At 47.1% G+C, this 26987-nt stretch overlaps 2 protein-coding genes across 2 annotated transcripts; one reads left to right on the forward strand and one right to left on the reverse strand.

The window, feature by feature from the left end:
- Positions 1-16487: 16487 nt before the first annotated feature.
- On the reverse strand, positions 16488-17944 carry rhov (ras homolog family member V; the record flags this gene model as incomplete). Its single annotated transcript, XM_084440318.1, has 3 exons — positions 16488-16934; positions 17566-17624; positions 17740-17944. The coding sequence occupies 3 exons, from the start codon at positions 17942-17944 to the stop codon at positions 16488-16490; spliced, it is 711 nt and encodes a 236-aa protein (XP_084296444.1).
- Positions 17945-18567: 623 nt separating this feature from the next.
- On the forward strand, positions 18568-24511 carry vps18 (VPS18 core subunit of CORVET and HOPS complexes). The gene is made up of 9 exons (XM_084439357.1): positions 18568-18931; positions 19177-19318; positions 19640-19731; positions 20290-20540; positions 20740-21093; positions 21236-22501; positions 22665-22874; positions 23099-23335; positions 23531-24511. Exons 1-9 carry the CDS (start codon positions 18829-18831, stop codon positions 23825-23827), a joined length of 2952 nt encoding a protein of 983 aa, XP_084295483.1. The 5' UTR covers positions 18568-18828; the 3' UTR covers positions 23828-24511.
- The last annotated feature ends 2476 nt before the right edge of the window (positions 24512-26987 follow it).

Here is a 26987-nt window from a genome sequence, read left to right on the forward strand (position 1 = left end):
TTTACCATACCTCTTCATTCACATGCTGTTTTTTTCATGGCCAGTAGAGGGCAGCACATACACAAGACCAATACCTCAACAAATGAATTGGCATTGTTGTATGGTGCTCAGTTTGCTATCCTGTACGTGTAGTGATTCAAACTGTGTACATACAAACGGTTCAAATTGAAAGGGCAGGTTGGATTTTTTTTGAATGAACATATTTGAGGTTCAAAGCAACCCTAGCCTGGTGCTGTGACTTCGATGGCGTCTGAAGAAACCTGATTGATGTTGGTATATACAACTTCCCTCCTCCGTTCCCTACACTGGCTCCCTGTAGCGGCTCGCATCCAGTTTAAAACTCTGGTGCTAACCTACAGGGCAATGAAAGGAACAGCCCCCTCCTACCTCCAGGCCATGGTCAAACCCTACATCCCCTCCCGACCACTACGCTCTGCTACCTCAGGGCGACTGGTTGCCCCGTCACTCCGAGGCTCCTGCGGTCGATCGACACGGTCACGGCTCTTCTCTGTCCTGGCCCCGCAGTGGTGGAATGAGCTGCCCACTGATGTCAGGACAGCAGAGTCGCTGCCCATCTTTCGTCGCAGGCTCAAAACTCATCTCTTCAAGAAGTACTACAACAATCCTCCCACCTAAGCACTTATTATATTATATTGCACTGTACTTTAGATTGTGATTCTTGCACTTTGCTTCAGCACTAGATTATGCTCTTAGTCACTTGTTTGTTTTAGAAAGAAGATGCACTTGTGAGTTCTGGCAAGTAGTAGTACATTGGCTCTTCCTACGTTAAATGCAATTATTGTTAGTCGCTTTGGATAAAAGCGTCTGCTAAATGACTGTAATGTAATGTAATGTATATCCCTCAATGAGGTTCTAGGTAGACAGGTAGCCCTTTAGAGACTGTACAATTCACTTTGTCAAGAAATATTTGTTTTCCAACCAGGTGAAAGTCTGGTGATTTGTACAGGAGCAACAGATCAGAGAACTGACCCAAGGCCTCAGTGTTTGAATCAGGGTGGTTTAAGTCTATCCTCTGACCTCTGGCGAAACAACCTTCCTCGTCTGCATAACAGCAACTCTATTAGCATCTCTGTGGCTGTTAGTGTTGGCACAGTCTTATTATCACTGAATGCAGTAGAAACTGATACGGACTGGAAAGTTGGAGAATTCAGACCGCCCTAATGGGCTAATGAGTAAGGGGTAGAGCTTGTTTTCCCTTCAGTGAACAATGTAGATAAACTGCTGATGTGATTCTGTTTTGATTATACAGTATGATGAGTATTTGACCAAGGTGATGGTTAGATACTGCATCATCATCAGATCTTTTTTTTTTTTTTTTTTTAAATAGAGATGAAGACCTAGCTTAGAGTTCATCATTAAACACCACCAGCTATACTGAGAGCAGTAACTGCAATTACCTGAGAAAAGCAGGAGGTTTAAGAGGTGTCATTAACAATGTTTTCAGCCTCAGTTGAGCAGGTGAGAATTGTTTTCACTCCCACACCTTATTTCAGCTCTGAAATCAGCATCTACAGTATCTAGAACTTCCTGTAAACTATCTGTCTTCGGCGAGGTGGTTATTCAGGTTTACCCGTTTGTTAGAAACATCCTTTCTATTTTATCTCCAGGTCAGTTCCCACATTTTGTCAGCAATACTCTATAGCAAGTCAGGACAAGACTAGACCTGACAGATTTACCCTCAGTTCAAAGTTCAGGGAGCTGGATCATTTCTTAACAGGATTTTCCTTCCGTCCCGATGACCATTTGTAGCCTCCAGCTCGGTGGCGTGAACGGCCGAGCTCCCGGTCATCCTCCTCCCTCCCGGGCCGCCAAAACAAGCAGAGGGGTGTGATTTCACAGGACGCCCCGTCACGCAGCTCCTTGCCTCTGACGGGATAACGGCGCCTCAGAGGTGTGAAACAGCCGGGCTCCAGGGCCAGAGGCAACAGTGCTGGTGACCACCCCACACCCCAGGGCCTCTAAACAGGCTTCGTAAACCACAGACCCACACCCCCCACACACACACCCCCACCCCCGTCCATAAATCAGAACTGGTAGGGGGTTTGGGTGGAGAGGGGAGCTTCAGGGGAGATGAGCTTCCCCAGGCAGAGGGGAGATTAGTTCTGCACTGTATGGCGGAATATCATCATCCCTCCAGTATGGCTTCTTTGTCGTGTGCCTCCATTCTATTGGACTGTAGGAGGAGGCGGGTAGATGGTAGTGATGGAGTGTGAAAGCCTGAGGGTTGGGATGAGGTGAGATGGCCAGCACCCCTACCGAGCCGGGAGTTTCCCCCCTACCCCCTGCAGCACGCACACACACACACACACACACACACACACACACACACTCACTCGTGGGCTTCCCCTCTCTAGCTGGACTGTGTCACATTCACAGGCCGTGAGCTAAGCAGCGCAACACTAAGGTGGGGTCACGTATTCCCTCCGCTGACAACATCAGAGGTCGAGGAAAAGGTCACGCAAAACTGTTTTGACAGTCAACAGATGAGTCACTGACCCCCCCCATACAGTCTCTGAGCTAGGTTTTTTGTACAGTGTATAAAGTCAACCAGTTAAACTTGTGTAGGAGGAAACTGTTCCCTGACTACATGTACATTCACTGTTCATTGTGGAAAACGTGTCGCCATGTCAATGATACTTATTCCCGGAGGCAAGTTTAGCTTGATGCCAATTTGAGATTTTACATGGCCTTCATTTTCCCCAATGATTTGGATGTTACCTTCTCTCTCTCTCTCTCTCTCTCTCCCTCTCGCCCGCCATCCCTCTCCTCCCTCCCTCTCTCTCTCTCTTGCTTTTCCTCTGTCTTCCTCATCAAGTATTTTCATCAACAGATTTTTTATCATTCAAGCTATTGTCATGTTCTCCCCAGTCCTCTGAGCTCTCCCCTGGAACCCAGCCAAGGCTACCACTTCCACTCTTCCAACTGCTGCTTGGTTTACTCCATTGTTCTCCCGAACTTTCTGTCTCAACTGTATTCATCTCTCTCTCTCTCTCTCTCTCTGACTCAACCTCCCCCTACCCGCACCACACTCCCAAATCCCCACCTCACTTTCTGTCCTCATGGCGGTTGAGAGCTGAAGGTTTGGGAGCGATATTCGCTATCCGCCGGGCCTGTATGACAGAGGGTCCTTGAGCTGGCTGACTGGCTGGTACATCAGCCATCTGTTCCACAGTGAACCCTCGCCCAAAAAAGAAACGTCCTGTCTATTCAAATGATGCAACTGCCGGCGTGTTCCTGCGCTCTGCTTCTGTCCTTGGTCTCAAAAGAGACAAAAGGTGTGCTTTAGAGATAACGGCTAAGGTTTTTGACGTATTCGTTTGTGAGAGCGTTGCAATGTGTTCCCACGCACAAGCGAATGGAGTCACAGAACCTGCTAAGAAACAACCTTGAAAGTGTACTTGTGACTATTTCTCAGCCAATGCTTACAAGAACTCACTGAACTGATCGATTCATATCTCAGTGCATAATTCTTTGAATAATAGCTACACAATGGGCGACACGAACACAAGGCCTAGCTCTGGAACACGAGCCCTTACATAGTCTTAATTTAGTCACACAACACACAATAGAATAGCAAGACAGCGATTGTCATGGATTGGTTTTCACAAGCACACGATTCATTAGCTGTCTAAAGAGAGATTTGGCTGTATTTGCTCAGAAACGAGTTCCAGTTTCCTCCTTGGACAGGAAAGCCTTGTGGTAAACATTAGACTCAGCCCATGTAGGTGTCAATGTTGATGTTAGTCAATGCGGATGTCGACACGTGTTTACCCACCGGTCTACCAAAACCTGTCTGCACCCGACTGCTCCTTCTGAAATGTGCCAGATACATGCTGTGATGTGATGTGCAATATGTGAAGTCTTTCCCTGTCTACCACAGCTCTCTACCCTACCCTCTATCCCCTTTCTGTTTAGGGCACAGGAAGTGCATGAATGTGAATAATGTTGTAAGAAACTAATCAGGGAGCCTCTTTCCTCCTCCTCCTCCTCCTCCTCCTCCTCCACCTCCTACCTGATGACTCCTCTGATGAGGTAAGTGAAACGTAATACCAGTCAGACCGGCTCAGGACACCATGTTGGTCTCTCTCTGGCAGGGGATGAGACTGAACCTGCCTAGCTAGTCTGTCTGGTGAGCTGACAGGAGAGCCATTAACAGCCTTCTCTGTTCATCTCTATGGTATTAGGGCTAGGCTAACGCTAGGCTAGGCTAACCCCCTGTCACACTGAATGTGGAATATAGTCTTCCCCAGGCTCCCGCAGCCCCCCCCCCCCACCCACCCCCCCACAGGCATTTTCATCAACACCGATTATTATTGTTCACGGCTCCACTACCATGACTCTGTTGGTTTGGGTCAGCCACAGTCGACTGTCAGGGAGGAGGAATGGGTTGGCAGATGAAGCAAAAACAGATGGATTTAAAAGGAAGTAACAGAGATGAACAAACACGGCCTTGGCAACCCAGTTTGATTCCTGAAACTCATGGTGGTTTTGCACATGGCCTATTTTCACATGGCATGGATTCTGGTTATTGACATACACTATATGGACAATAGTATTGGGCCATCTACACATTCCACCTACAGGAGCTTTTATGACATCCTATTCTAAATTCATAGGCATTAATATGGAGTTGGTCCTCTCTTTGCAGCTATAACAACTTCCACTCTTCTGGGAAGGCTTTCTACAAGATTTGGAATGGTGTCTGTGGCAATTTTTGCCCATTCATCCAGAAGAGCATTTGTGAAGTCAGACACTGATTTTGGACAAGAGGGCATAGCTCACAATCTCCGTTCTAGTTCATCCCAAAGGTGTTGAATGGGAAGTTCAAGTTCTTCCACACCAACCTCACCCAATCATGCCTTTATATGGACCTTGCTTTGTGCACTGGGTCACAGTCATGCTGGAACAGAAATGGGCCTTCGCCAAACTGTTCCCACAAAGTTGGAAGTGTAGAATTGTCCAAAATGTCTTGGTAAGCTGAAGCATTAACATTTCCCTTTACTGGAACTAAGGGGCCTATAGGCCAACCCCAGAAAAACAACCCCAGACCATTATCCCTCCTCAAACAAATCTTACAGTTGGCACATACAGTCAGGCAGGTAACGTTCTCCTGGCATCCACCAACCCAGACTCATCCATTAGACTGGCAGATAGAGAAGCGTGATTCATCACTCCACAGAACCTGTTTCCACTGCTCCAGAGTCCATCCGACGCTTGGCATTGCGCTTGGTGATGAAAGACTTGCCTGCAGCTTCTCGGCCATGGAAGTCAGGATGTCAAGCTCCTGGCGCTCACTTTTTGTGCTGATGTTTATACTACAGGAGGTTTGGAACTCTGCAGTTATTGAGCCAGTAGAGAGTTGGCCATTTTTACGCACTATGCGCCTCAGCACTTGTCTTGTATTTATGTAATTGTGTCCCGATACTTTTGTCCATCGTGTAGGTCAGCCTCGAGAGCGTTGCCTGCATGCAATGAAGATTCTATTTCTACATTTTTTTTTTTTTTTTCCACTACTGTATGTCTTTACTGTGTTTGCCTATTGTCTGTTTGTTGTATGGATGACTCTGCTGCAAACCAAATCTACCTATGGGTACGAATAAAGTACACTGAACTGAACCTATCAATGCCGGTGCTGTCATATCTCCCTTTTTATCTTCCACAATGGAGAAGTATACTCAACCCTGTGAACTTGGTCTAACTGGTCTTAATGCTGTCTGATCTTTTGGATAATCAGCACTTGCAGATCAGATGTTTTCGCAAAGACGTCACCTGTCCAGAAATACCCCCATCGTTCCTGCATGCCTGTGATACATTCACTACGTCACTCACTCACACACACGCACGCACACACACACACACACACACACACACACACACACACACACACACACACACTTCCTCTGACATCACAATCAACTGACAGTTGGAAGACTAGCAAAGGGCCGGCGGGCCATGGCGTGGAATCTCCCAGAAGTCTCTTCTGCACTGGTGAAAGGCGGCCCAGCGTCACCTCCTGTTAACCAGATGTCGGTAACCTGAGATGGTCATTGTGAGGTTTCTCCATCAGGATAGTTTACTCCTCTGTAGCGTCACTGCACAAGAGCTCTACCTGTACCTCTACGCTCAGCTTCCCCTGGCCGCAGCCTCTGTGGTCACGACTCGCATCCAAACGAATACTTTTGTAGCCATCAAATAAGATTTCCTGTTAGTAACTTTGGGGTCTGCTGCGGGACTGTGCTTCTGTGTTGTCCTGTGTATGACTTTAAACATAATAATAATTTCTGGACCCGAGGGGTCTTTATTTGCCACACGGTGAGACAACACACACACCCAAGTCCAAGTGCTCAGTCCATGTCCTGGTCAGGGACAGGACTGAAGAGTATCTGTTCTTTTTCGTATTGGGTTCTTGGGAGGAAACCCTAGCGAACACGGGGAGAACATGCAAACTCTGCACAGAAAGGCCCAGGACCTTCTTGCTGTGAGGCAATAGTGCTAAGTACTGCAATTTGGGGTTCAGACACTTCGGCACACCGCCGGAAGCTGGGATTGAACCAGGAACTTCCGATCCCCAGCCAGGGACCAGGGACCTTCCAATCCTCCTGAGCTACGTGCCGCCCTAACGACTCCACTAGAGGAGCCAAGCTGTTTTGTTCAGTATTATTGTTTCATGTTTTGATTTTAAACAGACACAGTCTGGTCTGGAGCAGCCATGACTTAACAGGATCCATACACTGTAGTTCTTCATCTGAAAGTTGATGACGCCACACCTCCTGTTATTTACACGGATGGCAGGAGATGAGTCAACTGGCGACATGCTGCTCTGTGAGTAATGTCCACCTCAGCAGTCACTCACAACACAACATGCCACGACAAGCTTGTATGAGACTCTGAGAAACTGTTCTATTATTTGGACATGTGTGTGTAAACAAACTTTCCAGTACACTGGCATTGTGAAAGTGTGTGTGTGTGTGTGTGTGTGTGTGTGTGTGTGTGTGTGTGTGTGTGTGTGTGTGTGTGTGTGTGCGTGCGTGTGTGCGTGCGTGCGTGCACATGTGTGTATAGAAAGGGGTTCCTCAGACACTGTCAGTTGTTTCTGGTGGCATCAAGTCTTCACTTGCCGCTGTGCCACTTAGCTAACGTGTGTCTCTTGTGTGTGTCACAACACCCATGCGCTCCCTCCCTACCTCATCCCCCCAAACAGTGTGAGAACATCACCGCCCCCTGATTCCCAGACATGAACACACCCCATACAGGGGCTAGCAGCCAATCAAGGTTTACCTTCCCATTATGCAAATAATGTAGCTCAATATTCAGACATAAGCATAACGCCTAACTGTCACACAGATGCTTCAAAAAAGCCACGAGCAGCAGTATTGAGAACATCCAGTCCTTGTCCAATGTCTTTCATTTCCACTGATCTGGATGGGGTTTAGTCCATGGTATGTCACACTGCTATCCTGTACACAGATGATTCCCAAACTTTGCTTGGAAATGAATAGAATAGAATATACTTTTATTGTCCCCTCAGGGAAATTTGTCTTGGACTCGTTTGCTGCACAAATCAACTCTATACATAGAAACAGAGGAGGACAACACATCACGTCTCACATACATATACTACACACACAACACATTCTCCACAACATATTGCACATACAAAACACATTGCACATATTACTCACAACTGATTGCACATACACACCACACAACGCAACACATTGCACATACACAACACACCACACAACACAACACATTGCACATACATAGACTAAGAGAAGAAGACACCTTAACTATTGCACAACTTAATTCCTTCATTTGGCCCCATTCAACATTCTAACTGCAGTCGGCACAAATGAGTATTTAAAACGATTCAGTTTCCAGCTGGGTGCCTTGTACCGCCTGCCCGAGGGCAAAAGCTGAAATTCGGCATGTAGAGCATGGGACGGGTCAGACAATATACCCTGAGTCTGCCTGGAAACAGACTGCTCATACAAGGACTGGAGAGACTGATGTTCCTCCCTCCCCATGACTTTCATGGCAGTCTGGACCAGGCGAGCAAGCTTGGATTTCAGCTTCACACTAAGGTTGCCGTACCATGCAGACATCCCATACCTAACAATGCTCTCTAATACAGCCTGATAAAATAGGAACATGATCTTCTTGTCCACCCCATGCACCCTGAGTCTGCGCAGAAAGTATAATCTCTGCTGTAAACGAGAGCACAAACGTTCCACCTGGGTGCTCCAGCTGAATGTATTGTCTAGATGAACGCCCAGGTATTTATATGAGCAGACCTCAGAGATGGCTTCCCCGTGTATGATCACTGGGCTGTGGTCCCCCACTGGCCTGGGGTCCAGGATCATCTCCTGGGTCTTCTTTACATTGAGCATGAGGTAGTTGGCGTCACACCACTGCACAAACCTCTCTATCTCGTCAAGGTAGGACTTGTGTCCTTATGCAGTAAGCCAAGGATAGCGGTGTCGTCTGAGAATTTAAAAATATAGTTACCAGGGTGGGTGTTTCTGCAGTCGTTTGTGTAAAGAGGACTGGTGAGCTAACACAGCCCTGTGGGGCCCCTGTGCTCATTGATCTGGCTCCCGAAACGGTATTGTTAACTCTAACACATTGGGTTCGATTGGTTAAAAATGAAAAATACCATTTAGTTATAAAAGGGTTAACACTCATCTGTTTCAGTTTTGTGATCATCAAATGAGTCAGCATGGTATTAAAAGCAGAGCTGAAATCAACAAATAGTAGGCGTGCATAGGACTTAGAGTCTTCCAGGTGCTTGATGGCAAAATGGGTGATGCTGATAATGGCATCGTCCGTGCTCTGCCCTTGCCTGTAGGCAAGCTGAAATGGGTCTAGTTCTGATTTTATCTCTGCTTTTAGTGCACACACCATGTATCTTTTAAAGCATTTCATAACAGTCGAAGTCAGGGCCACAGGTCTATAGTCATTATTTTCAGTCAGACAAGGTTTCTTTGGAACTGGAACAATGATAGATTTTTTTTCCAGAGGCCAGGGAGAGTATGTGAGTCTAAGATGGGGCACCATGCTGGGGTTAGCTCTTCTGCACAGGGTTTTAAAAGAAAAGCAAATGAAGGAACAGAGCTGACGACAGGAAGTTACTGTAGACTGTTTGGACAATCACCGTTCGGTCGTCGCTCTAATCCGCAACAGCCAATGTGTATCTGACACCTGGGTGATGGCATGCCGGCCATCTGGTGTGATCTCTCTCCTTGCATCAAACTGCCTGTGTTTACATTCAAACAGTGTTGAGAAGCCTGGGTGTGAAGACTCCAAACAGAACATTCCTTAAAAGATAACATGGTCATTCAGTGACGAGATCAGATGTTGAGTAGGTAGATTTGTCCTGTGGATTGAGGGATTGAGTGTATGTTGATAAGATTGGAGCTATCACCATGTTACAGTAGGTGGAGTGGGCGGTGTGTTAAAACCAGCGTTGGGTTCTGGGGTGTAAGGAAGTTGGAGGCTGGTGGCTGTGAGTTGGGTGGGGTGAGGGGACAGTCACACATTGGCACACACTGAATAAAACAACTTGCTCAGAGGAGTTCAGCTTTTGTTGCTTTAATATTGCTAGGGCTAAGAACGTTCGAAGTTAGACCTCGGGGAGCAGAAGGATTATACTGCCATGCTTTTAAAATGTGTTTTCACATTTGCAAAGTGTCCTTGGGGTCTTTAATAGCTGTACAAACAGAGTGGACCATCGTCACGATTATTGTAATGAGGGTGGCATGGCTGATGAAAGTCAGCAGCTGAGTCATTATCTGTGCACTGTTGTCTCCCACTCCTCTCCACCCCCCCCCCCCTTCTCTCTCCCTCTCTTTCTCTCTCCCTCTCTCTCCCTCTCTCCTTCACTGGAGGGGCCGATCCTTTCACACCCGCCTGTCCAGCGGCGTGATGAGTCGTAAAGTGCTGATAATGGCTTGGATCTGACGGTCATCAGTGACGATGTAATGGCCTTCTGATTGGCTGTTTGAAGTGGTAATATGGCTAATCAGTTCCTGTGTGCTAAATGTCCACTTCAGCCAGCCTGAGAGGTGGATCATCAGTCCAGCACTGCTTTGATGGTCAATCTGAAGCACTGTTATTTCCCTCTCAATGGTTCTCTCAAGTATGGAAGGAAGGTCACAGCAAAATATAGGCCTATTACAATCACTTCCCATCACACCCCACCAAAGCAATACTAACTAGGCTCAATTCATAGCCTGCATTTGACATTTGACGCTCCTTCAGTTATTAAAATAGACGACACGACATTTAAGTTCAGTTGGCATTACGTCCATTGTTTGTCTGTTTTTCAATTATGACGAAAGAGAAACGGCTGCAAACCCACGTCTACTCCAAGCTCTAAGCCACAAGCTCACACACACACACACACACACACACACACACACACACACACACACACACACACACACACACACACACACACACACACACACACACACACACACACACACACAGACTGTTGTCGAAACTGGGTTTTGCATGGGAGAGTAGTAGTGAACGTTGCTGCCTGGAGGCGCAGACAGAAGCAGCAGCTGGGAGCCCCAGAGAAACTGGCAGTTGACTGTTCACACAAGTGATTAGCGGTTTGCAACGTGCCAACACGGTATGATTGACAAATCTGTTCACGGCTGCATGTCTGAAGCTCAATTTATGACATAGCCTACTGTAGAAGCAGAGTTTTATATCGTCATACAAAAATGTCAGCTTATAGATTTGGAAATCAAATCAGGACTAATAAGCTCAGTGTGCTGTATATTTCAACACAATACCACTACATGTTTACATTACATTGTAATGAGTGCATCTATTTTGATAAACAAGCATCTAAAAGCTTAAACTTGTTAAAGTAAAAGTGCGAGAATAGCTACAGTACAAATACAACTGGTGCTTAAGAGGAAGGTCAGGTCAGGGTAGTACTGTATTTCTTGAAGAGGTGAGTTTTCAGCCCGCTGCGAAAAATGGGCAGCGACTCTGCTGTCCTGACTTCAGTGGGCGATTCATTCCACCACTGTGGGGCCAGGACGGAAAAGAGCCGTGACCCGGTCAATCGGCCACAAGAGAGTCAGAGCGATGGGGCAACCAATCACCTCGAGGCAGCAGAGCAAAGTGGTTGGGCGGGAGTGTAGGGCTTGACCAAGGCCTGGAGGTAGGAAGCAGCTGTTCCTTTCATTACCCTGTATAGCACCACTTAAACTGGATGAGAGCTGCTACAGGGAGCCAGCAGAGACAACGGAGAAGGGAAGTTGAGTGAGACAACTTAGGGCAGTTGAACTGGTGGAGATATGATACAGTTGGCTAAAGACAGCACGTTCAAATGTTTTAGATAGTGTTTCAGATAGAGAGGATACTATAGAAGGGCAGCCGGTTTTTAGTTTCAAGGGGTCAAGTGATGGTTTCTTTAGGAAGGGGGTGTCTTGAAAGCAGAGGGAAAGCATCCTGATACAAGAGATGTGTTGATGAGGTGGGTTAGGAAGGGAAGGAGTTTGGGCGCAATAGACTGAAGGAGAGAGGAGGGGACAGGGTCTAGGGAGCAGGTGGTGAGGCAGCTACATGTAACAGGTTGAGGACCTCGTTAGGGGAGAGGGGAGGAAGGTAGGGTAACGTGGGACATGGAGAGAGGGGGTAGCAGAGAGGGAAGAGAGGGTGAGGGTGGAGAGGTTTGGTTGGTGCATGGAGCGTGGACAGGGGATGGGGGAAAGAGGATCTGATATTGTTAACTTTCTTGTGAAAGAAGTTGGCAAAACCATCAGGGAGAAGGGGGTGGGGTTTGGAGTGAAGAGAAAGTTTCAAAGAGTTTTTTAGGATTGGAGTGGGGGTGGATGGGAGTGGAGGTGGCCACGGGTAGTAACCATGTGGGTAGGAGGAGGAATTAAAAGGAAAGAGGGGAGGGAGAGGGAGTCGGACATGAAATAGTGGTCAGAGAGCAGGAGGGGAGTGACAGAGAGGTTAGGAGCAGAACAGTACATGATTATCACGTATTAAGGTGGATTTCCAACCGTGAGTCAATCATGAGCGCATAGTGTCATGGGACTTGGACGGCTTATCTGTGAGTAAGGTAAACTCTCTCAACCATGATCACCTCCTATATCCCAAACAGTCTTTCCCAAACACACACCCAAGCCTAAGATTCATCATGTTACGGTGGAAAATCCACAACGTCCACTGTGTGTGTGTGTGTGTGTGTGTGTGTGTGTGTGTGTGTGTGTGTGTGTGTGTGTGTGTGTGTGTGTGTGTGTGTGTGTGTGTTCACGTCGAAGAGGCACAGCGCCGCGGTTTCTCTCGGGGCTGTAGATGATGACCAGGTCATAGGGTGACAGACAACCGGCTCCCGCTGGCAGCCCCAGCCGTCGATGCGCCCGTTGGTCCCGGGCTGGCGGACAGACCGGTCCCCTGGCAGAGGCGCCGTAGACGGTGAACTGGGTGAAACCGGGGCGCGGGTGAAACTGGCGCGCCGCCAGAGCAGTCACCGGTCGCCACAGGCAGGGAGCCCTGGGAAGACGAACGGTAGGCCTGCTGCTGGTGGGAGAGCTTGAGGAACAAAGGGATGACTAACTGTGGGCAAGAGAGGAGGAGGAGAAGTAGGAGAAGAACACCTCGCTCATGGGAACCTAAAACCTGTCCTCCGACTTGGACTTGATTGCACAATCAGTGTGTGTGTGTGTTGGGGGGTAGACATTTCCACATAATCCATCTTTCCATATTTGTGTGCATGTCTTCCTCTATCCTCTGTGCTCCTGTTTGGTCAATCTCAGGTTGTGCCTCGGCTGAAGTGTGTCATAAATAAGACTTGACTTGTTTGGGAAGTTCTTTTAAGACTCTCATGGCCTTCGTGACCAGAACCTGAGGGGGTTCATAACCTCAGAAGTGAACACCTCCCTAAACTCCAGGTGGCTCTGACATCCTCTTCTTTCATACACAAATTATTTCTTAATGAAATAAAATGAAATAAAATGAAATAAAATGAAATAAAATGAAATAAAATGAAATAAAATGAAAACAAAAATAATTCTCCCAATGACTAGTTAAAGAGGACATTATACTTCTGTGTATAAGAATAGATACACCTTTCTTTTCTTTTCCTTCTTCTTTTTTTTAAGGTTGGAATTTTTTAAGGGTTGCCAGGGCCCACTGGCTCAAGTTTGACCACACGGCTTGGGGTCAGGGCAGAGTGCAATCCCGCTGGCTCAAGTTTGACCGCACGGCTTGGGGTCAGGGCAGAGTGCAGCATGTGCTGTCTGGTGCCAGTGGTGTAGGATGACAGAGTGCCTTGACCTTTGACCGCACTCTATTGCCTCTCCTGAGGTCACTGTCAGACACACTCAGACTGTGTAGACTCAGAATGTGCACATAAGCACATTATCATGCAAACAATGCACATTAGCACTCTTCATGCACCTACACGTTATACCCACCATACCTTCACCTTTTATTGTGTGGTAGCACTGTTCTATTGTATTGCACATTTTTTAATGACCGCTCCAGCGACAGCACAGGGCAAGAGGTCATGTTTTTGGTGGTGTGTATTTGTCCTTATGTATGACTGTGAGCAGGATTACACAAAAACTAACAGACCGATTTTCATGAAACTCGGTGGAGGGGTGTAGCATAGGCCAATTACATTTTGGAGCTTATTTAAAGCCCGTTCACTTTAAGCGGGCAACGTGGCACAAAGCCACGAAACACATTCAGGGGCAGAGGTCTGTGCTCTCTGAGCACCATTTCTAGTTACATCTAATATTAGAAGATGATATTATACTTAATTATTAGAATACTTAATTATACTTAAGTATACTATATATTATACTTAATTATTAGAATAGTAATTCTTATTATTCTGTTGTTTCTGCAAGACTGAAGAGCCAGAACCCAAGCATTTTACTCACTTGTATGAAGGACATAACAATAAATAAGTCTTGAATCTCGAATCTCTTGAATCAGTGTTGGAAATGGGAGGTCTGCTATTCCACCACTGAGAGTGTTCCTTCAAGCATAACAGTGACACATTTATATCAGTTGTGCAATATGGATGACCTCTTGATGAGTATCTGCCAGATTGCAGTGATGTTTTACTGGTGTCCAGAGCGTTGCATTACTCACCCACAGTCCCTTGCTTTCTCCCCCTTCAGACAAGAAACCTGTCACGCCCACATATACAGTATGTGTGTGTGTGTGTGTGTGTGTGTGTGTGCATGTGTGTGTGCTGGGCTGGCACACATACACACATGCTACATCCACAGACATACACATACACACTTACTCTCTCTCTCTCTTTCTTTCTCTCTCTTTCTTTCCTTTCCCAACTACCACACTTCATGTTTTCAAGTCAATAAATGGTTTCTTACATTGCAACATACAACATATTTCAACACCAGTCACTCTCTTAAAAAAATCAATTGATCATATATATTTATTTCTAGATACCCATTCAGGTTCAAACAATCGATAATCGCTGACAATGTGACTTTGCAATACCATGAAAAACTCTTGGGGTCACATTCATTCGATATGTAGTTGGGGTCACTTACCATGTCTTTGGACAGGAGGAGGACTCAGGTAAGGAACCTAGGTGTTGGATACATAATACCGCTTAGGGTTGGAGCAGAGTACTGTCTCACTGTAGAGGACAATTCTAAGCACCATAGACCTCCAGTGGTCGTGTAACAGACAGTCTTCTCACTCTGAGAGACAGACATGTGTATTGGTTGCTGAACTACAGAGGAGATGTAAACATGCATTCTTCCCAGGTGCTCAGTTTATAGAAAAGACAAGAAGTTGTATTTTTTCATAATTTATTTTTTTTATCATTTTCCTCCAACAAAATATGGTAGAACATGAGATAATATATTGATTAGTGACAAAAACAAGTTACAATTTCGCAAAAACATATAGTTCATGGATTACTGCAACAAAGTCAACATCAGTATAATTTGTGACACTGCAAATAAAATTGTCAAAGAACTGTTTGAAGAAACAGAACAGCTTTTACATACATCACATCTACTTCCACAAGAAGCATAAAAAGCCTTAGCCTTGGTGCTATTGCCTCATCAACATGACCCAGAGACCATCTAGCCTGCGAATATTACAGTCATTACAGAAACAGACAGGCACCAAGGCTATTAACAGTGAATGTTTACATTCAAGCAGAAGCTATTCAGCTCCCTAATAACATACACAGTGTCACCTGTAAAGCAGCAGGTTGTCCTGGAGATGAGGAGTGTGTTCATCGTAAACAAACAGTGACTATGGAGCAGGACAGTTTATTTCACTGGGGGCAGTTTGGGAGGGGGTCAGCTGGGCCTTAGCCCCCCCCCCCCCGGGTCATTATAACCTCCTGGGTCTGTAGGCCTGAGTCAGCATCCCCACTGTGCCCACCTTTACACATGCAGATGACCAGGGGACAGGATGAGAAGACCCAGACGGAGGCTAGTTAGCTGGGCCTCTCAGCTTGGTATTGGAGTATACATTCAGTTTGCAAACACTCCCCAGACATAACCAAGATACGGATTCAAGATTCAAGTTGTATTTGTCACATCATGTAACTTGCAGTGTACAATCACAGCAACATTTCACTGTGATTGTACACTCTACATTACATGTGACAGATAAAACTTGAATCTTGAATCGATTGTTCTCTTCTCTCTCTCTGGTGAATTACTCAATCACCCTTCACAAATCACCATCTAAAGAGAACTTTGTATCTCCAAAATTTCAATTGGGGAGAGGTGTTGACACTGTTGGTTTACTGAATCAACCCCCAGCAAACAATACAGTGACCTGGGTAGGCAGTCGGTTCACACGTAGGTCAGAAGTTGACACCTAGCACTGTCCACTTCGGCCTGTGCTGACGGCTTGCACGTGAATGGCTCTGGGTAGCTCTGGGCAGCGCTGAGCACAAAAGAGGAAAAGCTAACAACCGACTAATGCCTTCTCTCTGCCCACTCCCTCTCCCTGACACAATCCAGGTCAGAGCGGGAGTGGGCAGCAAAACCCAATCCATGCAAATTCACTGCATTTACATGGCTGCCTCTGACAGGATGTTCCAGTCCTTCCAGGTTGGGCTGTATCTCTCGGTTCAGTCTCCTGGTAATTTGTGTGCTTCACCTGATCCCTGTCCAGGAGCCTACACGCTGTTGTCCATATGGTGTTGGGCTGGGCTATGTTTGACATGTTATGGCACTCTGCTAACAATAGATGTTTTGGTGTAATCAACTTTGCCTTATCGCTGAGATCAGCCCAGCCCAGAAACCAGACCTCAGACACTGGCTGAGCGAGAGAGGACTCCCACAGTCCTACTACTGTTGCTTCCACTAGTTATCTGTGATTGGTTTCCAATGCTCTTGATAAAAGTCTTTATAAATAGTCTTTAGAGATTAATAAATAGTATGAAATCTGTTCCCAACCAGGACCAATAGGCCCAGTCAGTTAGTTCAGATAAAGCAGAAGAACTTCTTCCAGCTGCATTTGGAGAAGGCCTTGGTGCGTCTGTCCGAGAGCCGCCTCTTCTTCACCTTCCTGGCCTTGTGTTTGATGGCGGCAAAGATGGCCGCGTCAAACGCCTCCTTCAGATTCTTCTGAGTCAGGGAGGAGCACTCCACATAGTCCGTGGCCCTGATCTTGTCCGCCATGCTCCGTGCCCTGGCACTCAGGACGGGCTTGACCTTGCAGCGGTCCAGGTTGATGAGCACGTTGACGTCCAGCAGGAGGTCTGACTGGGTCCCCACCAGGATGATGGGCGAGGAGGGGTTGCAGGCCCGGATCTCTGGGATCCATCTCTTGGTGACGTTGTGGAAGGAGGAGGGGTTGACCACGCTGAAACACAGGATGAAGACGTCCATGTGGGCATAGGAGAGCGAACGGAAATCATCAAATTCCTCCTGAAATGTCATGAGAGAGAGATCGGGTTAGTGTATTCAACAACAGCCTTCATACTGTACAAAATGCCTGAGACCCCCCTCATGCCCAAAATGGTTATAGATTTTTCAAAATTCTATATTTATTTTCATAGTGAAACATAATTGCATTTATGTTATGTGCATGTTTCACTTTATTGTTATGTTATTGTTATTATACTATGTTTACTTTCTCTGCTTCTTTTGTATTCAGTGTTTTTTTCACTTGCTACTTTAACCCCAATTTCCCCTCTTGGGGATTAATAAAGTCTTATCTTATCTGATCAGTAGAAGAGACAGTGATGAACAAGCAGACTGTGCGTCATCAGATGACTAATCAAGTGGGAGCAGGAGTTTTGTGTGAAGCACAATCTTTAGTGGCAATATTATCATATTTGAGATGAAAACACAAAGCATATCTGTATGTCTGTCAGTGTCTATCTATAGCCCATCCCTTTTCACTTTGAAAATAAGTAAACATAAATCAGAAGAGGAAACCTTTCCAAGAAACAGATCCAAGTAAAATGTATTCTGTCACTATAACCTACCAAAGGAAAAAAATAAAATTGAATCCCTATGTAAGCCAAGCTTAATTAGATATTCAAGAAGTTATTACCTGTCCAGCTGTGTCCAGCAACTGTATTTTGACCGGTGCTCCTTCAATTTGTACCTGGCCTGTTGAGGAGGGGGCACATTTATCATTATCAGGCAGCATGGGTGCAATAATTCAATAAAAGATAATTCTAAGATAAAAATACGTTTATGATAATTTAAGGGTAGTCCTACACACCTGAGAATACATCAAAACCTGTCTGTCTATATTCCATGGGATATCCGTTCGTGGTATAGCTGACAATCATGCTGGTCTTTCCCACAGCTGGGTCCCCGACAAGCATGCAGCTGATCGCCGCTGTCTCCAGCTCGTCCTCTTGAGTCAGACCGCAAGCGGAGGGGACTCGAGATTCTTGATAGAAATAATCCATGTGAGGTGGCATGTCCAACGGTTAAAGTGAATGTTCGCCGTGCGTGTCGATCGCCTGAAGTTCTCTGGGAAAGTGTGCTCTGGTGTGGCTGCTACACATCACTCGGCTCTTCTGTGAATGGAGTGACGACATCTCGGTTTTTAGACATCTTTCCGTTCGAACAGGTTATGATTTGCATAACCACTCCTACCGCGCAGATCAAGGGAAAGGTGTGAAACAGTACTTTGGGCTACAGAGGATGAAGCCACTTTCAGTTGTCTGTTAAAGTCCTCATTGAATTAGGCTATGTACAGTGGCCACTGGCCATAAAATGTAAAGAAGAAAAACTAAAATAGCCATAGCCTAGTTGAAGGATGCAAACGAATGTAGCCTATGGCATTTAATTCATTCATTATGCTATCCTGTAACTGCACAGCTCTTGATCTTAGCCTACACTTTTACAAAATGTGAGTCAAAGTTAGAGGATATTGGACTATCTACTAAAACTACCCTGAAAAGTTTTATAATTGAAAATTAGACAAAATGCGCCCCCAAGTGGCAAATAATAATGCTCGCTTGGTCACGTGAATAGTTCGTCACCTGACTTGTTTGGTCTACACTGTAGTGTTGTTCTGAAGCTGCTATGAATTGGCATGTTTTGCACGATACAATCTATACAATTGTAGACATTTCTATTGTTTATTCGGAATCATTCTCACAACACTAATGGAAAAGGATACATCAGGCCCGAAAACGTGCTTATTAGGATAGCTAGTGAGTTAGGTGACTAGTTAGCTAGCGAACTAGCTAGAGGGCTAATGCTATTGCCGTTGGGTTGACAGTCATGCTATCATTTGACCTGTCGTTTTAGCAATTGGTGTGCCAGCTTGTTTTTATCTATCAGATACATTTCAGCAATGGCATCTATACTTGATGAATACGAGGACTCGCAGAATATCCGGAACCCGGTGCAACAGCACAGCCGCCTATCAGCTGCTAACATCGGGATAACTCACTCAGGTACAGGGCCAGGGGCTTGGTCAGCTAACGTTAGATAGCTTGCTTTAGCGTTTTGATTGCAACTTGTTCCGCAAATTGCATGTAATGAGCTTGCTCATATCCACTAGCTACCTTATACTATAGCGCTGTGAATGATGTATAACAGGTGTGTGAATTGGAGTGATGATGATGATGATGATGATTGCAATGGTAGTGATGGCAGGCTGCAGTGATCTCATGAGTAGCCTCTGCTTGGTCACACCCAGGGTTCGTAAACGTGCGACTGGAGGAAGAGAAGCCCATCTTTAACAAGCAGAGGATCGATTTCACACCCCCTGAGAAGATCAACCACTTTGCAGTGTGCAACAATCAGCTATGCATGAGTTTAGGCAAAGACACACTTCTTAGGTTGGTAACTATTATCATTTAACACTATTCTATTCTCTCTTCAGTTCTATAACTCTATCTACTCATCACCCTAGTCAGTGATCATCCAGCCTTATTCAAGTTAAGGCTAGATAAGCCTGCTAACCATGCCCTCTTTGTAAGAAACTTGAAGGTGTTAATGGCTCATCTTGTGATTTGACATGATTGTGAAGTGATGGGATTAGACTCTAAAGTAGACAGTCATTCACGATGATCAGTCAATAAATGATTTACACAGGAGCGGTTCCAGAGCGAAGTCTGTTAATAAACGTTAGCCTAATCTACCACCTATTGATTTTTCAGGATAGATCTTGCCAAGCCAGACCAGCCCAACCAGATTGAGCTGGGAAGAAAAGATGACAGCAGAGTACACAGACTGTTCCTAGACCCCACAGGTGAGCAGCATGACTGAATCTGTCCAGATAAGAGATGGGGACAGACCATTGAACCTTTTAGGCCTAACTAATGTTCCTCTCTGGCATGATCCATGTGTTATTATCATACCATTACATTACAGTGATGTAGTAGACACTTTTACTCAGTGACAAAAATTGCATTTAACGTAGGTAGTTGTGTACTACTACTCGCCAGAACTCACAAGTGTATCTCCTTTGTAAATAAGTGACTAAGAGCATAATCTAGTGCTGTAGCCAAAGTGCAAGAGTAGCAAAATATAAATACATTTTGCAAATTATAAATACAAGTGCTTAAGATGGAAGATCCTGTTACTACTTCTTGAATAGGTGAGTTTTGAGCCTGCGGCGAAAGATGGACTAGGAACCAAGCAAGGGACCAAGCAAGGGTTATTTTGGTGTACTTATTAAAGCCTCTTCCTGCGTATTCTTGCTTTTATTAGATGGTAATGATTAGGATTTGTATGTGTGCGAATGGATTATGAAACCCCAGTCATAACACAGTAGAAACTCCGTCTCCTCCCATCCTCCTCTCTGCAGGCTCTCACCTGGTGATCAGCCTGAGCACCAACGAGTGCCTGTACCTGAACAGGAACACCCAGAAGGTGCGCAGCCTGTCCCGCTGGCGCGGCCACCTCATCGAGAGCGTGGGCTGGAACAAGCTGCTGGGCACCGAGACCAACACCGGGCCTATCCTCGTGGGGACCAGCCTGGGCATCGTCTTCGAGGCCGAGATCTCGGCCTCCGAGGGCAGCCTGTTCAACACCAACCCGGACCAGTACTTTAGACAGGTGGGTGTTCCGTCGACGGGCAGGACCAGTACTTTAGACAGGTGGATGTTCCGTCGACGGGCATCCCAGCGAGACGTACCTCGCTCCTGCCTGCAGATGTGCAGCCGCTGTTACCTGCTGTCGCAACTTTGAATTGTAGCCGCGGTATTGAGCATTATGGTATTGAGCATTATGGTATTGAAACGCTGCCCGTTCCCAGGTGCATTGTCTGGAGGAGGACGGGAAGCCTGCGCCGGTTTGTTGCCTGGAGGTGGAGCGGGGCCTGGAGAACAAGTACTTCATCATCGCCACCACGCGCAAGCGCCTGTTCCAGTTCGCGGGCCGGGTGGCGGAGGGCTCCGAGCAGCAGGGTTTCAGCTCCATCTTTACCCAGAACCAGGACCTCCTGCCCAGCTTCCAGGAGTTCCCGGCCAACATGGGCTACAGCGAGATCACCTTCTACACCTCCAAGCTGCGCTCCAGCCCCAAGGCCTTCGCGTGGATGATGGGTAATGGAGTTCTCTACGGCCAGCTGGACTACGTGAGACCTGACTCTCTCCTCAGTGATGTTAAGGTGAGCATTTTAAAAGGTGAGCATTTTAAAACTCCACAGACCTCCATTTGGTGGTCAGTTTTATTTATTTATTTGTTGGTATTAACTCTTTTTACTCTCTCTCTCTCGTCATCCCTCTCTACCCCCTCTCTCATTCCCCCAGGTGTGGGAATACACTCCGGATATAGACTTCAGCTTCAACAAGCCCATTTCCATCGTACTGACCCAGTTCCACTTCCTGCTGCTCCTACCCGACCGCGTCAAGGCCATCTGCACGCTCAACGGACAGGTGGTGCACGAGGACGTGTTCCCCGACAAGTTCGGCACCCTCAAGAAGATGATCAAGGACCCGGCGGGCGGCCTGGTCTGGATCTACACGGAGAAGGCCGTCTTCCGCTACCACATCCAGCGCGAGGCGCGGGACGTGTGGCAGATGTACATGAGCATGAGCAAGTTTGACCTGGCCAAGGAGTACTGCCGCGACCGGCCCGAGTGCATGGACATGGTGCTGGCCCGCGAGGCGGAGCACTGCTTCCAGAACAAGCGCTACATAGAGAGCGCCAAGTGCTACGCCCTGACGCAGAACTACTTCGAGGAGATCGCGCTCAAGTTCATCGAGGCCAAGCAGGAGGAGGCCCTCAAGGAGTTCCTGCTGAAGAAGCTGGGCAACCTGAAGCAGAGCGAGAGGACCCAGATCACCCTCCTGGTCACCTGGCTGACGGAGCTGTACCTGAACCGGCTGGGCCTGCTGGAGGCGGACGACGGCCCCGGCAACCTCTTCCAGGAGACGCAGGAAGAGTTCCGCCGCTTCCTGAGCAGCGCCAAGAACAAGGAGTGCCTCTACAACAACCGCACCACCATCTACGACCTGCTAGCCAGCCACGGCAACGTGGACGACATGGTCTACTTCTCCGTCATCATGCAGGACTACGAGCGGGTCATCTCCCACCACTGCCAGCACGACGACTACGGAGCCGCCCTGGAGGTGCTCTCCAAGCACTGCGACGAGAAGCTCTTCTACAAGTTCTCCCCGGTCCTCATGCAGCACATCCCCAAGAAGGTGGTGGACGCCTGGATCCAGATGGGGGACCGCCTGGACCCCAAGAAGCTGATCCCGGCCTTGGTGAACTACAGCCAGATGGGGAGCACGCAGCAGATCAGCGAGACCATCCGCTACATGGAGTTCTGTGTCTACCAGCTGACCGTGACGGAGGAGGCCATCCACAACTACCTGCTGTCCCTGTATGCCAAGTACAAGCCCGAGTCTCTGCTCCGGTACCTGGAGCAGGCGGGCACGCACGCCTCCGAGATCCACTACGACCTGAAGTACGCCCTGCGCCTGTGCTCCGAGCACGGCTACAGGCAGGCCTGTGTCCTCGTCTACAGGATCATGGAGCTCTACGAGGAGGCTGTGGACCTTGCTTTGCAAGTGAGCAGCGGCATGGTTTTGCATTCCTGTGTGTAATGTAGTTAGCGGATTCAGATTCAGAATTAAGTGGTTTTTGACTTAAAACATTTCACCTGTGCCTGCCCCCCCCCCCCCCCCCCCCCCCCCCCCCCCCCCCCTGCCCCGCCCCCCACATAAACCTCAGGTGGACGTTGAACTGGCCAAGTTGTGTGCGGACCTGCCCGAGGATGACGAGGAGCTGAGGAAGAAACTGTGGCTGAAGATCGCTCGCCACGTGGTGCAGGAGGGGAAGGACGTGAAGAAGGCCATGACCTGCCTCTCCAGCTGCAACCTGCTCAAGATCGAGGACATCCTGCCGTTCTTCCCAGACTTCGTCACCATCGACCACTTCAAGGTTTCGAATGGTCCATTTAACTCTTTAAGAACCAGGTTTTGACCTATGTGAAGGTGTTGCTGTGCCCTCTTTGGGGTACTGTATAGCCTATTCTTTGCATTAGCGTTCCCTTGACCCGGCCGTGTCAGTGTAGAGCTGGTATTAAAGTGGTCAGCCTTAGAAAGCACTCCTAGCCTGCCTTGAATTGATCACGTCTTCTCTCTCATCCGTCTATCCCATGTCAGGAGGCCATCTGCAGCTCTCTGGGGGAATACAACGAGCACATCAAGGAACTGAAGCAGGAGATGGAGGAGGCCACCGAGAGCGCCAAGCGTATCCGCGAAGACATCCAGGAGATGAGGAACAAGTACGGCGTGGTGGAGTCCCAGGAGAAGTGCGCCGCCTGTGACTTCCCCCTGCTCAACAGGCCTTTCTACCTGTTCCTGTGTGGACACATGTTCCACTATGACTGCCTCTTTCAGGTAGGGACGGATGTTCGCTCCGGTCAGGCCAGGCCATTGTAGCCTACAGTAGGCCTAGTTACACCGACGTTTTCCTCGTTCTTTGTAGTGTTCATGTCACTTTGTTTATACAGCATGTCTGCGTGTCACATATGTGTTTGCTGCAAAAGTCTTGTCCTTTAGGGATAATGAATACTCTGTGTCGTCCGTGTCTAGGAGGTGAGCCCTCACCTGTCTGCCTACAAGCAGGGCCGTCTGGAGGATCTGCAGAAGAAGCTGGCTGTAGCCACCCAGACGTCCAAGTCTCGCCATAGGCTGGCGCCGAAGGAGGAGGGCGACGCAGCCAGCCTGGGTAAGGGCAGCGCCAGCGTCAGTCGAGAGCAGATCAAGTCGGACATTGATGACATCATCGCCTGCGAGTGCGTATACTGCGGCGAGCTTATGATCAAGTCCATCGACAAGCCGTTCATCGACCCGCAGAAGTTTGAGGAGGAGAAGAGCAGCTGGCTTTGAAGGGCGGGGCGTTTCCCCACCTGAGAATGATGGACCCAGCTTTGAAACAGCTTTGCCGTTATGAATCAGGCGGGCTGGACCCCTCTCATGCATCTCTCTTGTTGGTATTATGTGAGAACTATGTGGGAGATGCAGGTTTGGAGACTAAGATGCTTTGCCTAGAAACCACTTGGTGGAAACTGATGTGAATGAAAGCTCTGTGTTGCCGTGGGTACTGCAGGGTTACAGTAGGCCTACTTATCTTCCTGATGACATGTTGAAATATGCAGGTTATGTGCTAACTCTGCTGTGAACAGTAGAGAGAACCACAAGCCCTCTCGCCAGCTCATCATATTCCAAATGTCAACACAGACGTTCAAGGCCAATAGGCCCCATGCACTTGTCTTGTGTCTTTGCTAAAGTTTCAGCTGCATCCAGTCACTGTCACCGTGTAATCACAATCTGAAAATGTTGTCTGTTCTCAGTTCACTGTCTAATGGTCTAATCAAACATTAATTAACAAATATATTCTTGATAGTTTGGATGAAATTAAATGCATTGTAATATTATTAGTGACATTGATATTGTTTTGTAATGTACTTAATAGATTACTGTACAAAGACATTTGGTGGCACCTGCATTGAAGAAGCTTACTTGTGTTTTTTTTTCTTCTGGCAAACTCTTTCTGTTTTTACATCTATCTGATACCGGGTCAACATCAGTCAACATGGGTTGCAACTGTTCATATGCTTGCTTCAATAAAACCATTTCAGACTTTATATGGACTTTTATACTTTATGGAATCCCACCCTAGGTCTATGAGAAGTAGCCTTTATGATGGCTTTGCAAATGTTCAGGTCCGATGCATAATCTTTACAAAATAAGTCCTCAAGGATAGCCTACACACAAAAAAATGCAAATGTATCTATAAAATACACACATAAACCTCAGGTGGACGTCGACCTGGCCACGTTGTCTGCAGACCTGCCCGAGGATGACGAGGAGCTGAGGGAGAAGCTGTGGCTGAAGATCGCTCGCCACGTGGTGCAGGAGGGGAAGGACGTGAAGAAGGCCATGACCTGCCTCTCCAGCTGCAACCTGCTCAAGATCGAGGACATCCTGCCGTTCTTCCCAGACTTCCGTCACCATCGACCACAAAGTTTTCGACTGGTCCATTTAACTCTTTAAGAACCAGGTTTTGAACTATGTGAAGGTGTTGCTGTGCCCTCTTTGGGGTACTGTATAGCCTATTCTTTGCATTAGCGTTCCCTTGACCCGGCCGTGTCAGTGTAGAGCTGGTATTAAAGTGATCAGCCTTTGAAAGCACTCCTAGCCTGCCTTGAATTGTTCACGTCTTCTCTCTCATCCGTCTATCCCATGTCAGGAGGCCATCTGCAGCTCTCTGGGGGAATACAACGAGCACATCAAGGAACTGAAGCATGAGATGGAGGAGGCCACCGAGAGCGCCAAGCGTATCCGCGAAGACATCCAGGACCCAGGAGACGAGGAACAAGTAGGCTACGGCGTGGTGGACTCCGAGTAGAAGTGCGCCGCCTGCGACTTGCCCCTGCTCAACAGGCCTTTCTACCCGTTACTGTGTGGACACATGTTCCACCATGACTGCCTCTTTCAGGTAGGGACGGATGTTCGCTCCGGTCAGGCCAGGCCATTGTAGCCTACAGTAGGCCTAGTTACACCGACGTTTTCCTCGTTCTTTCCTATTCCTTGTAGTGTTCATGCCATTTTGTTTATACAGCACGTCTGCGTGTCACATTTGTTTGCTGCAAAAGTCTTGTCCTTTAGGGATAATGAATATTCCGTGTCTAGGAGGTGAGCCCTCACCTGTCTGCCTACAAGCAGGGCCGTCTGGAGGATCTGCAGAAGGAGCTGGCTGTAGCCACCCAGACGTCCGAGTCCCAGATCAAGTCGGACATTGATTACACCATCGCCTGCGAGTGCGTGTAGTCTACTGCTGCGAGCTAATGATCAAGTCCATCGACAAGCCGTTCATCGACCCGCAGAAGTTTGAGGAGAAGAGCAGCTGGCTTTGAAGGGCGGGGCGTTTCCCCACCTGAGAATGATGGACCCAGCTTTGGCTTTGAAACAGCTTTGCCGTTATGAATCAGGCGGGCTGGAGCCCTCTCATGCATCTCTCTTGCCATGTAATTTCAACAGGATATACGTTGGTATTATGTGAGAGCTATGTGGGAGATGCAGGTTTGTAGACATATAGACGCTTTGCCTATAAACTTGAAACTGGAAACTTATGTGAATTTAAAGTTTTGTGTTGCCGTGGGCTACTGTAGGGTTACAGTAGGCTACGTACCTTCCCGATGACATGTTGAAATACGCGGGTTATGTGCTAATTATGTGAATAGTAGAGAACCACAAGCCCTCTCGCCAGCTCATCATATTCCAAATGTTAACACGTTCAAGGCCAATAGGCCCCATGCACTTGTCTCGTGTTTTTGCTAAAGTTTCAGTCAACGTGTATCACAATCTGAAAATGTTGTCTGTTCTCAATTCACTGTCTAAAGGTCTAATCTAACATAAATTAACATATGTTCTTAATAGTTTGGATGCAATTAAATGCATTGTAATATTATAAGTAATATTGTTTTGGAATTTACTTAATAAATAGATTACGGTACAAAGACTTTTGGTGGCACCTGCATTGAAGAAGCTTACTTTAGTTTTTTTTTTTTTTCTAATGGCAAACTCATTGTTTTTACATCTATCTGATACCGGGTCAACATCAGTCAACATGGGTTGCAACTGTTCATATGCTTGCTTCAATAAAACCATCTCAGACTTAATATGGCCTTTTATACTTAATGGAATCCCACCCTAGAGAAGTAGCCGTTATGGTGGCTTTGCAAATGTTTTCAGGTCAGATGCATAATCTTTACAAAATAAGTCCTCAAGGATACACAAAAAACATGCAAATGTATCTATAACATATGTTTATGAGGTGACTGACACTAGCTGCAGTCTGTGTTGACCGTCATCTACTTGTTGTTATATTGTTACTAATCAGCCATTTCGACAAGATAACAGTTCTTTGATTTTGTTCTCAATACATGTTGGAGCCAAAAAGCTTTATAGGAATGCCGTGACACAATGTTACGAGCTCGCGATACCCTATGGGTGACGTAACATGTAGCTCGGCAATCTTCGTGAT

This window comes from Borostomias antarcticus, assembly GCF_949987555.1.
Source record: "Borostomias antarcticus genome assembly, chromosome: 6".
NCBI classification, from domain to species: Eukaryota; Metazoa; Chordata; class Actinopteri; order Stomiiformes; family Stomiidae; genus Borostomias; species Borostomias antarcticus.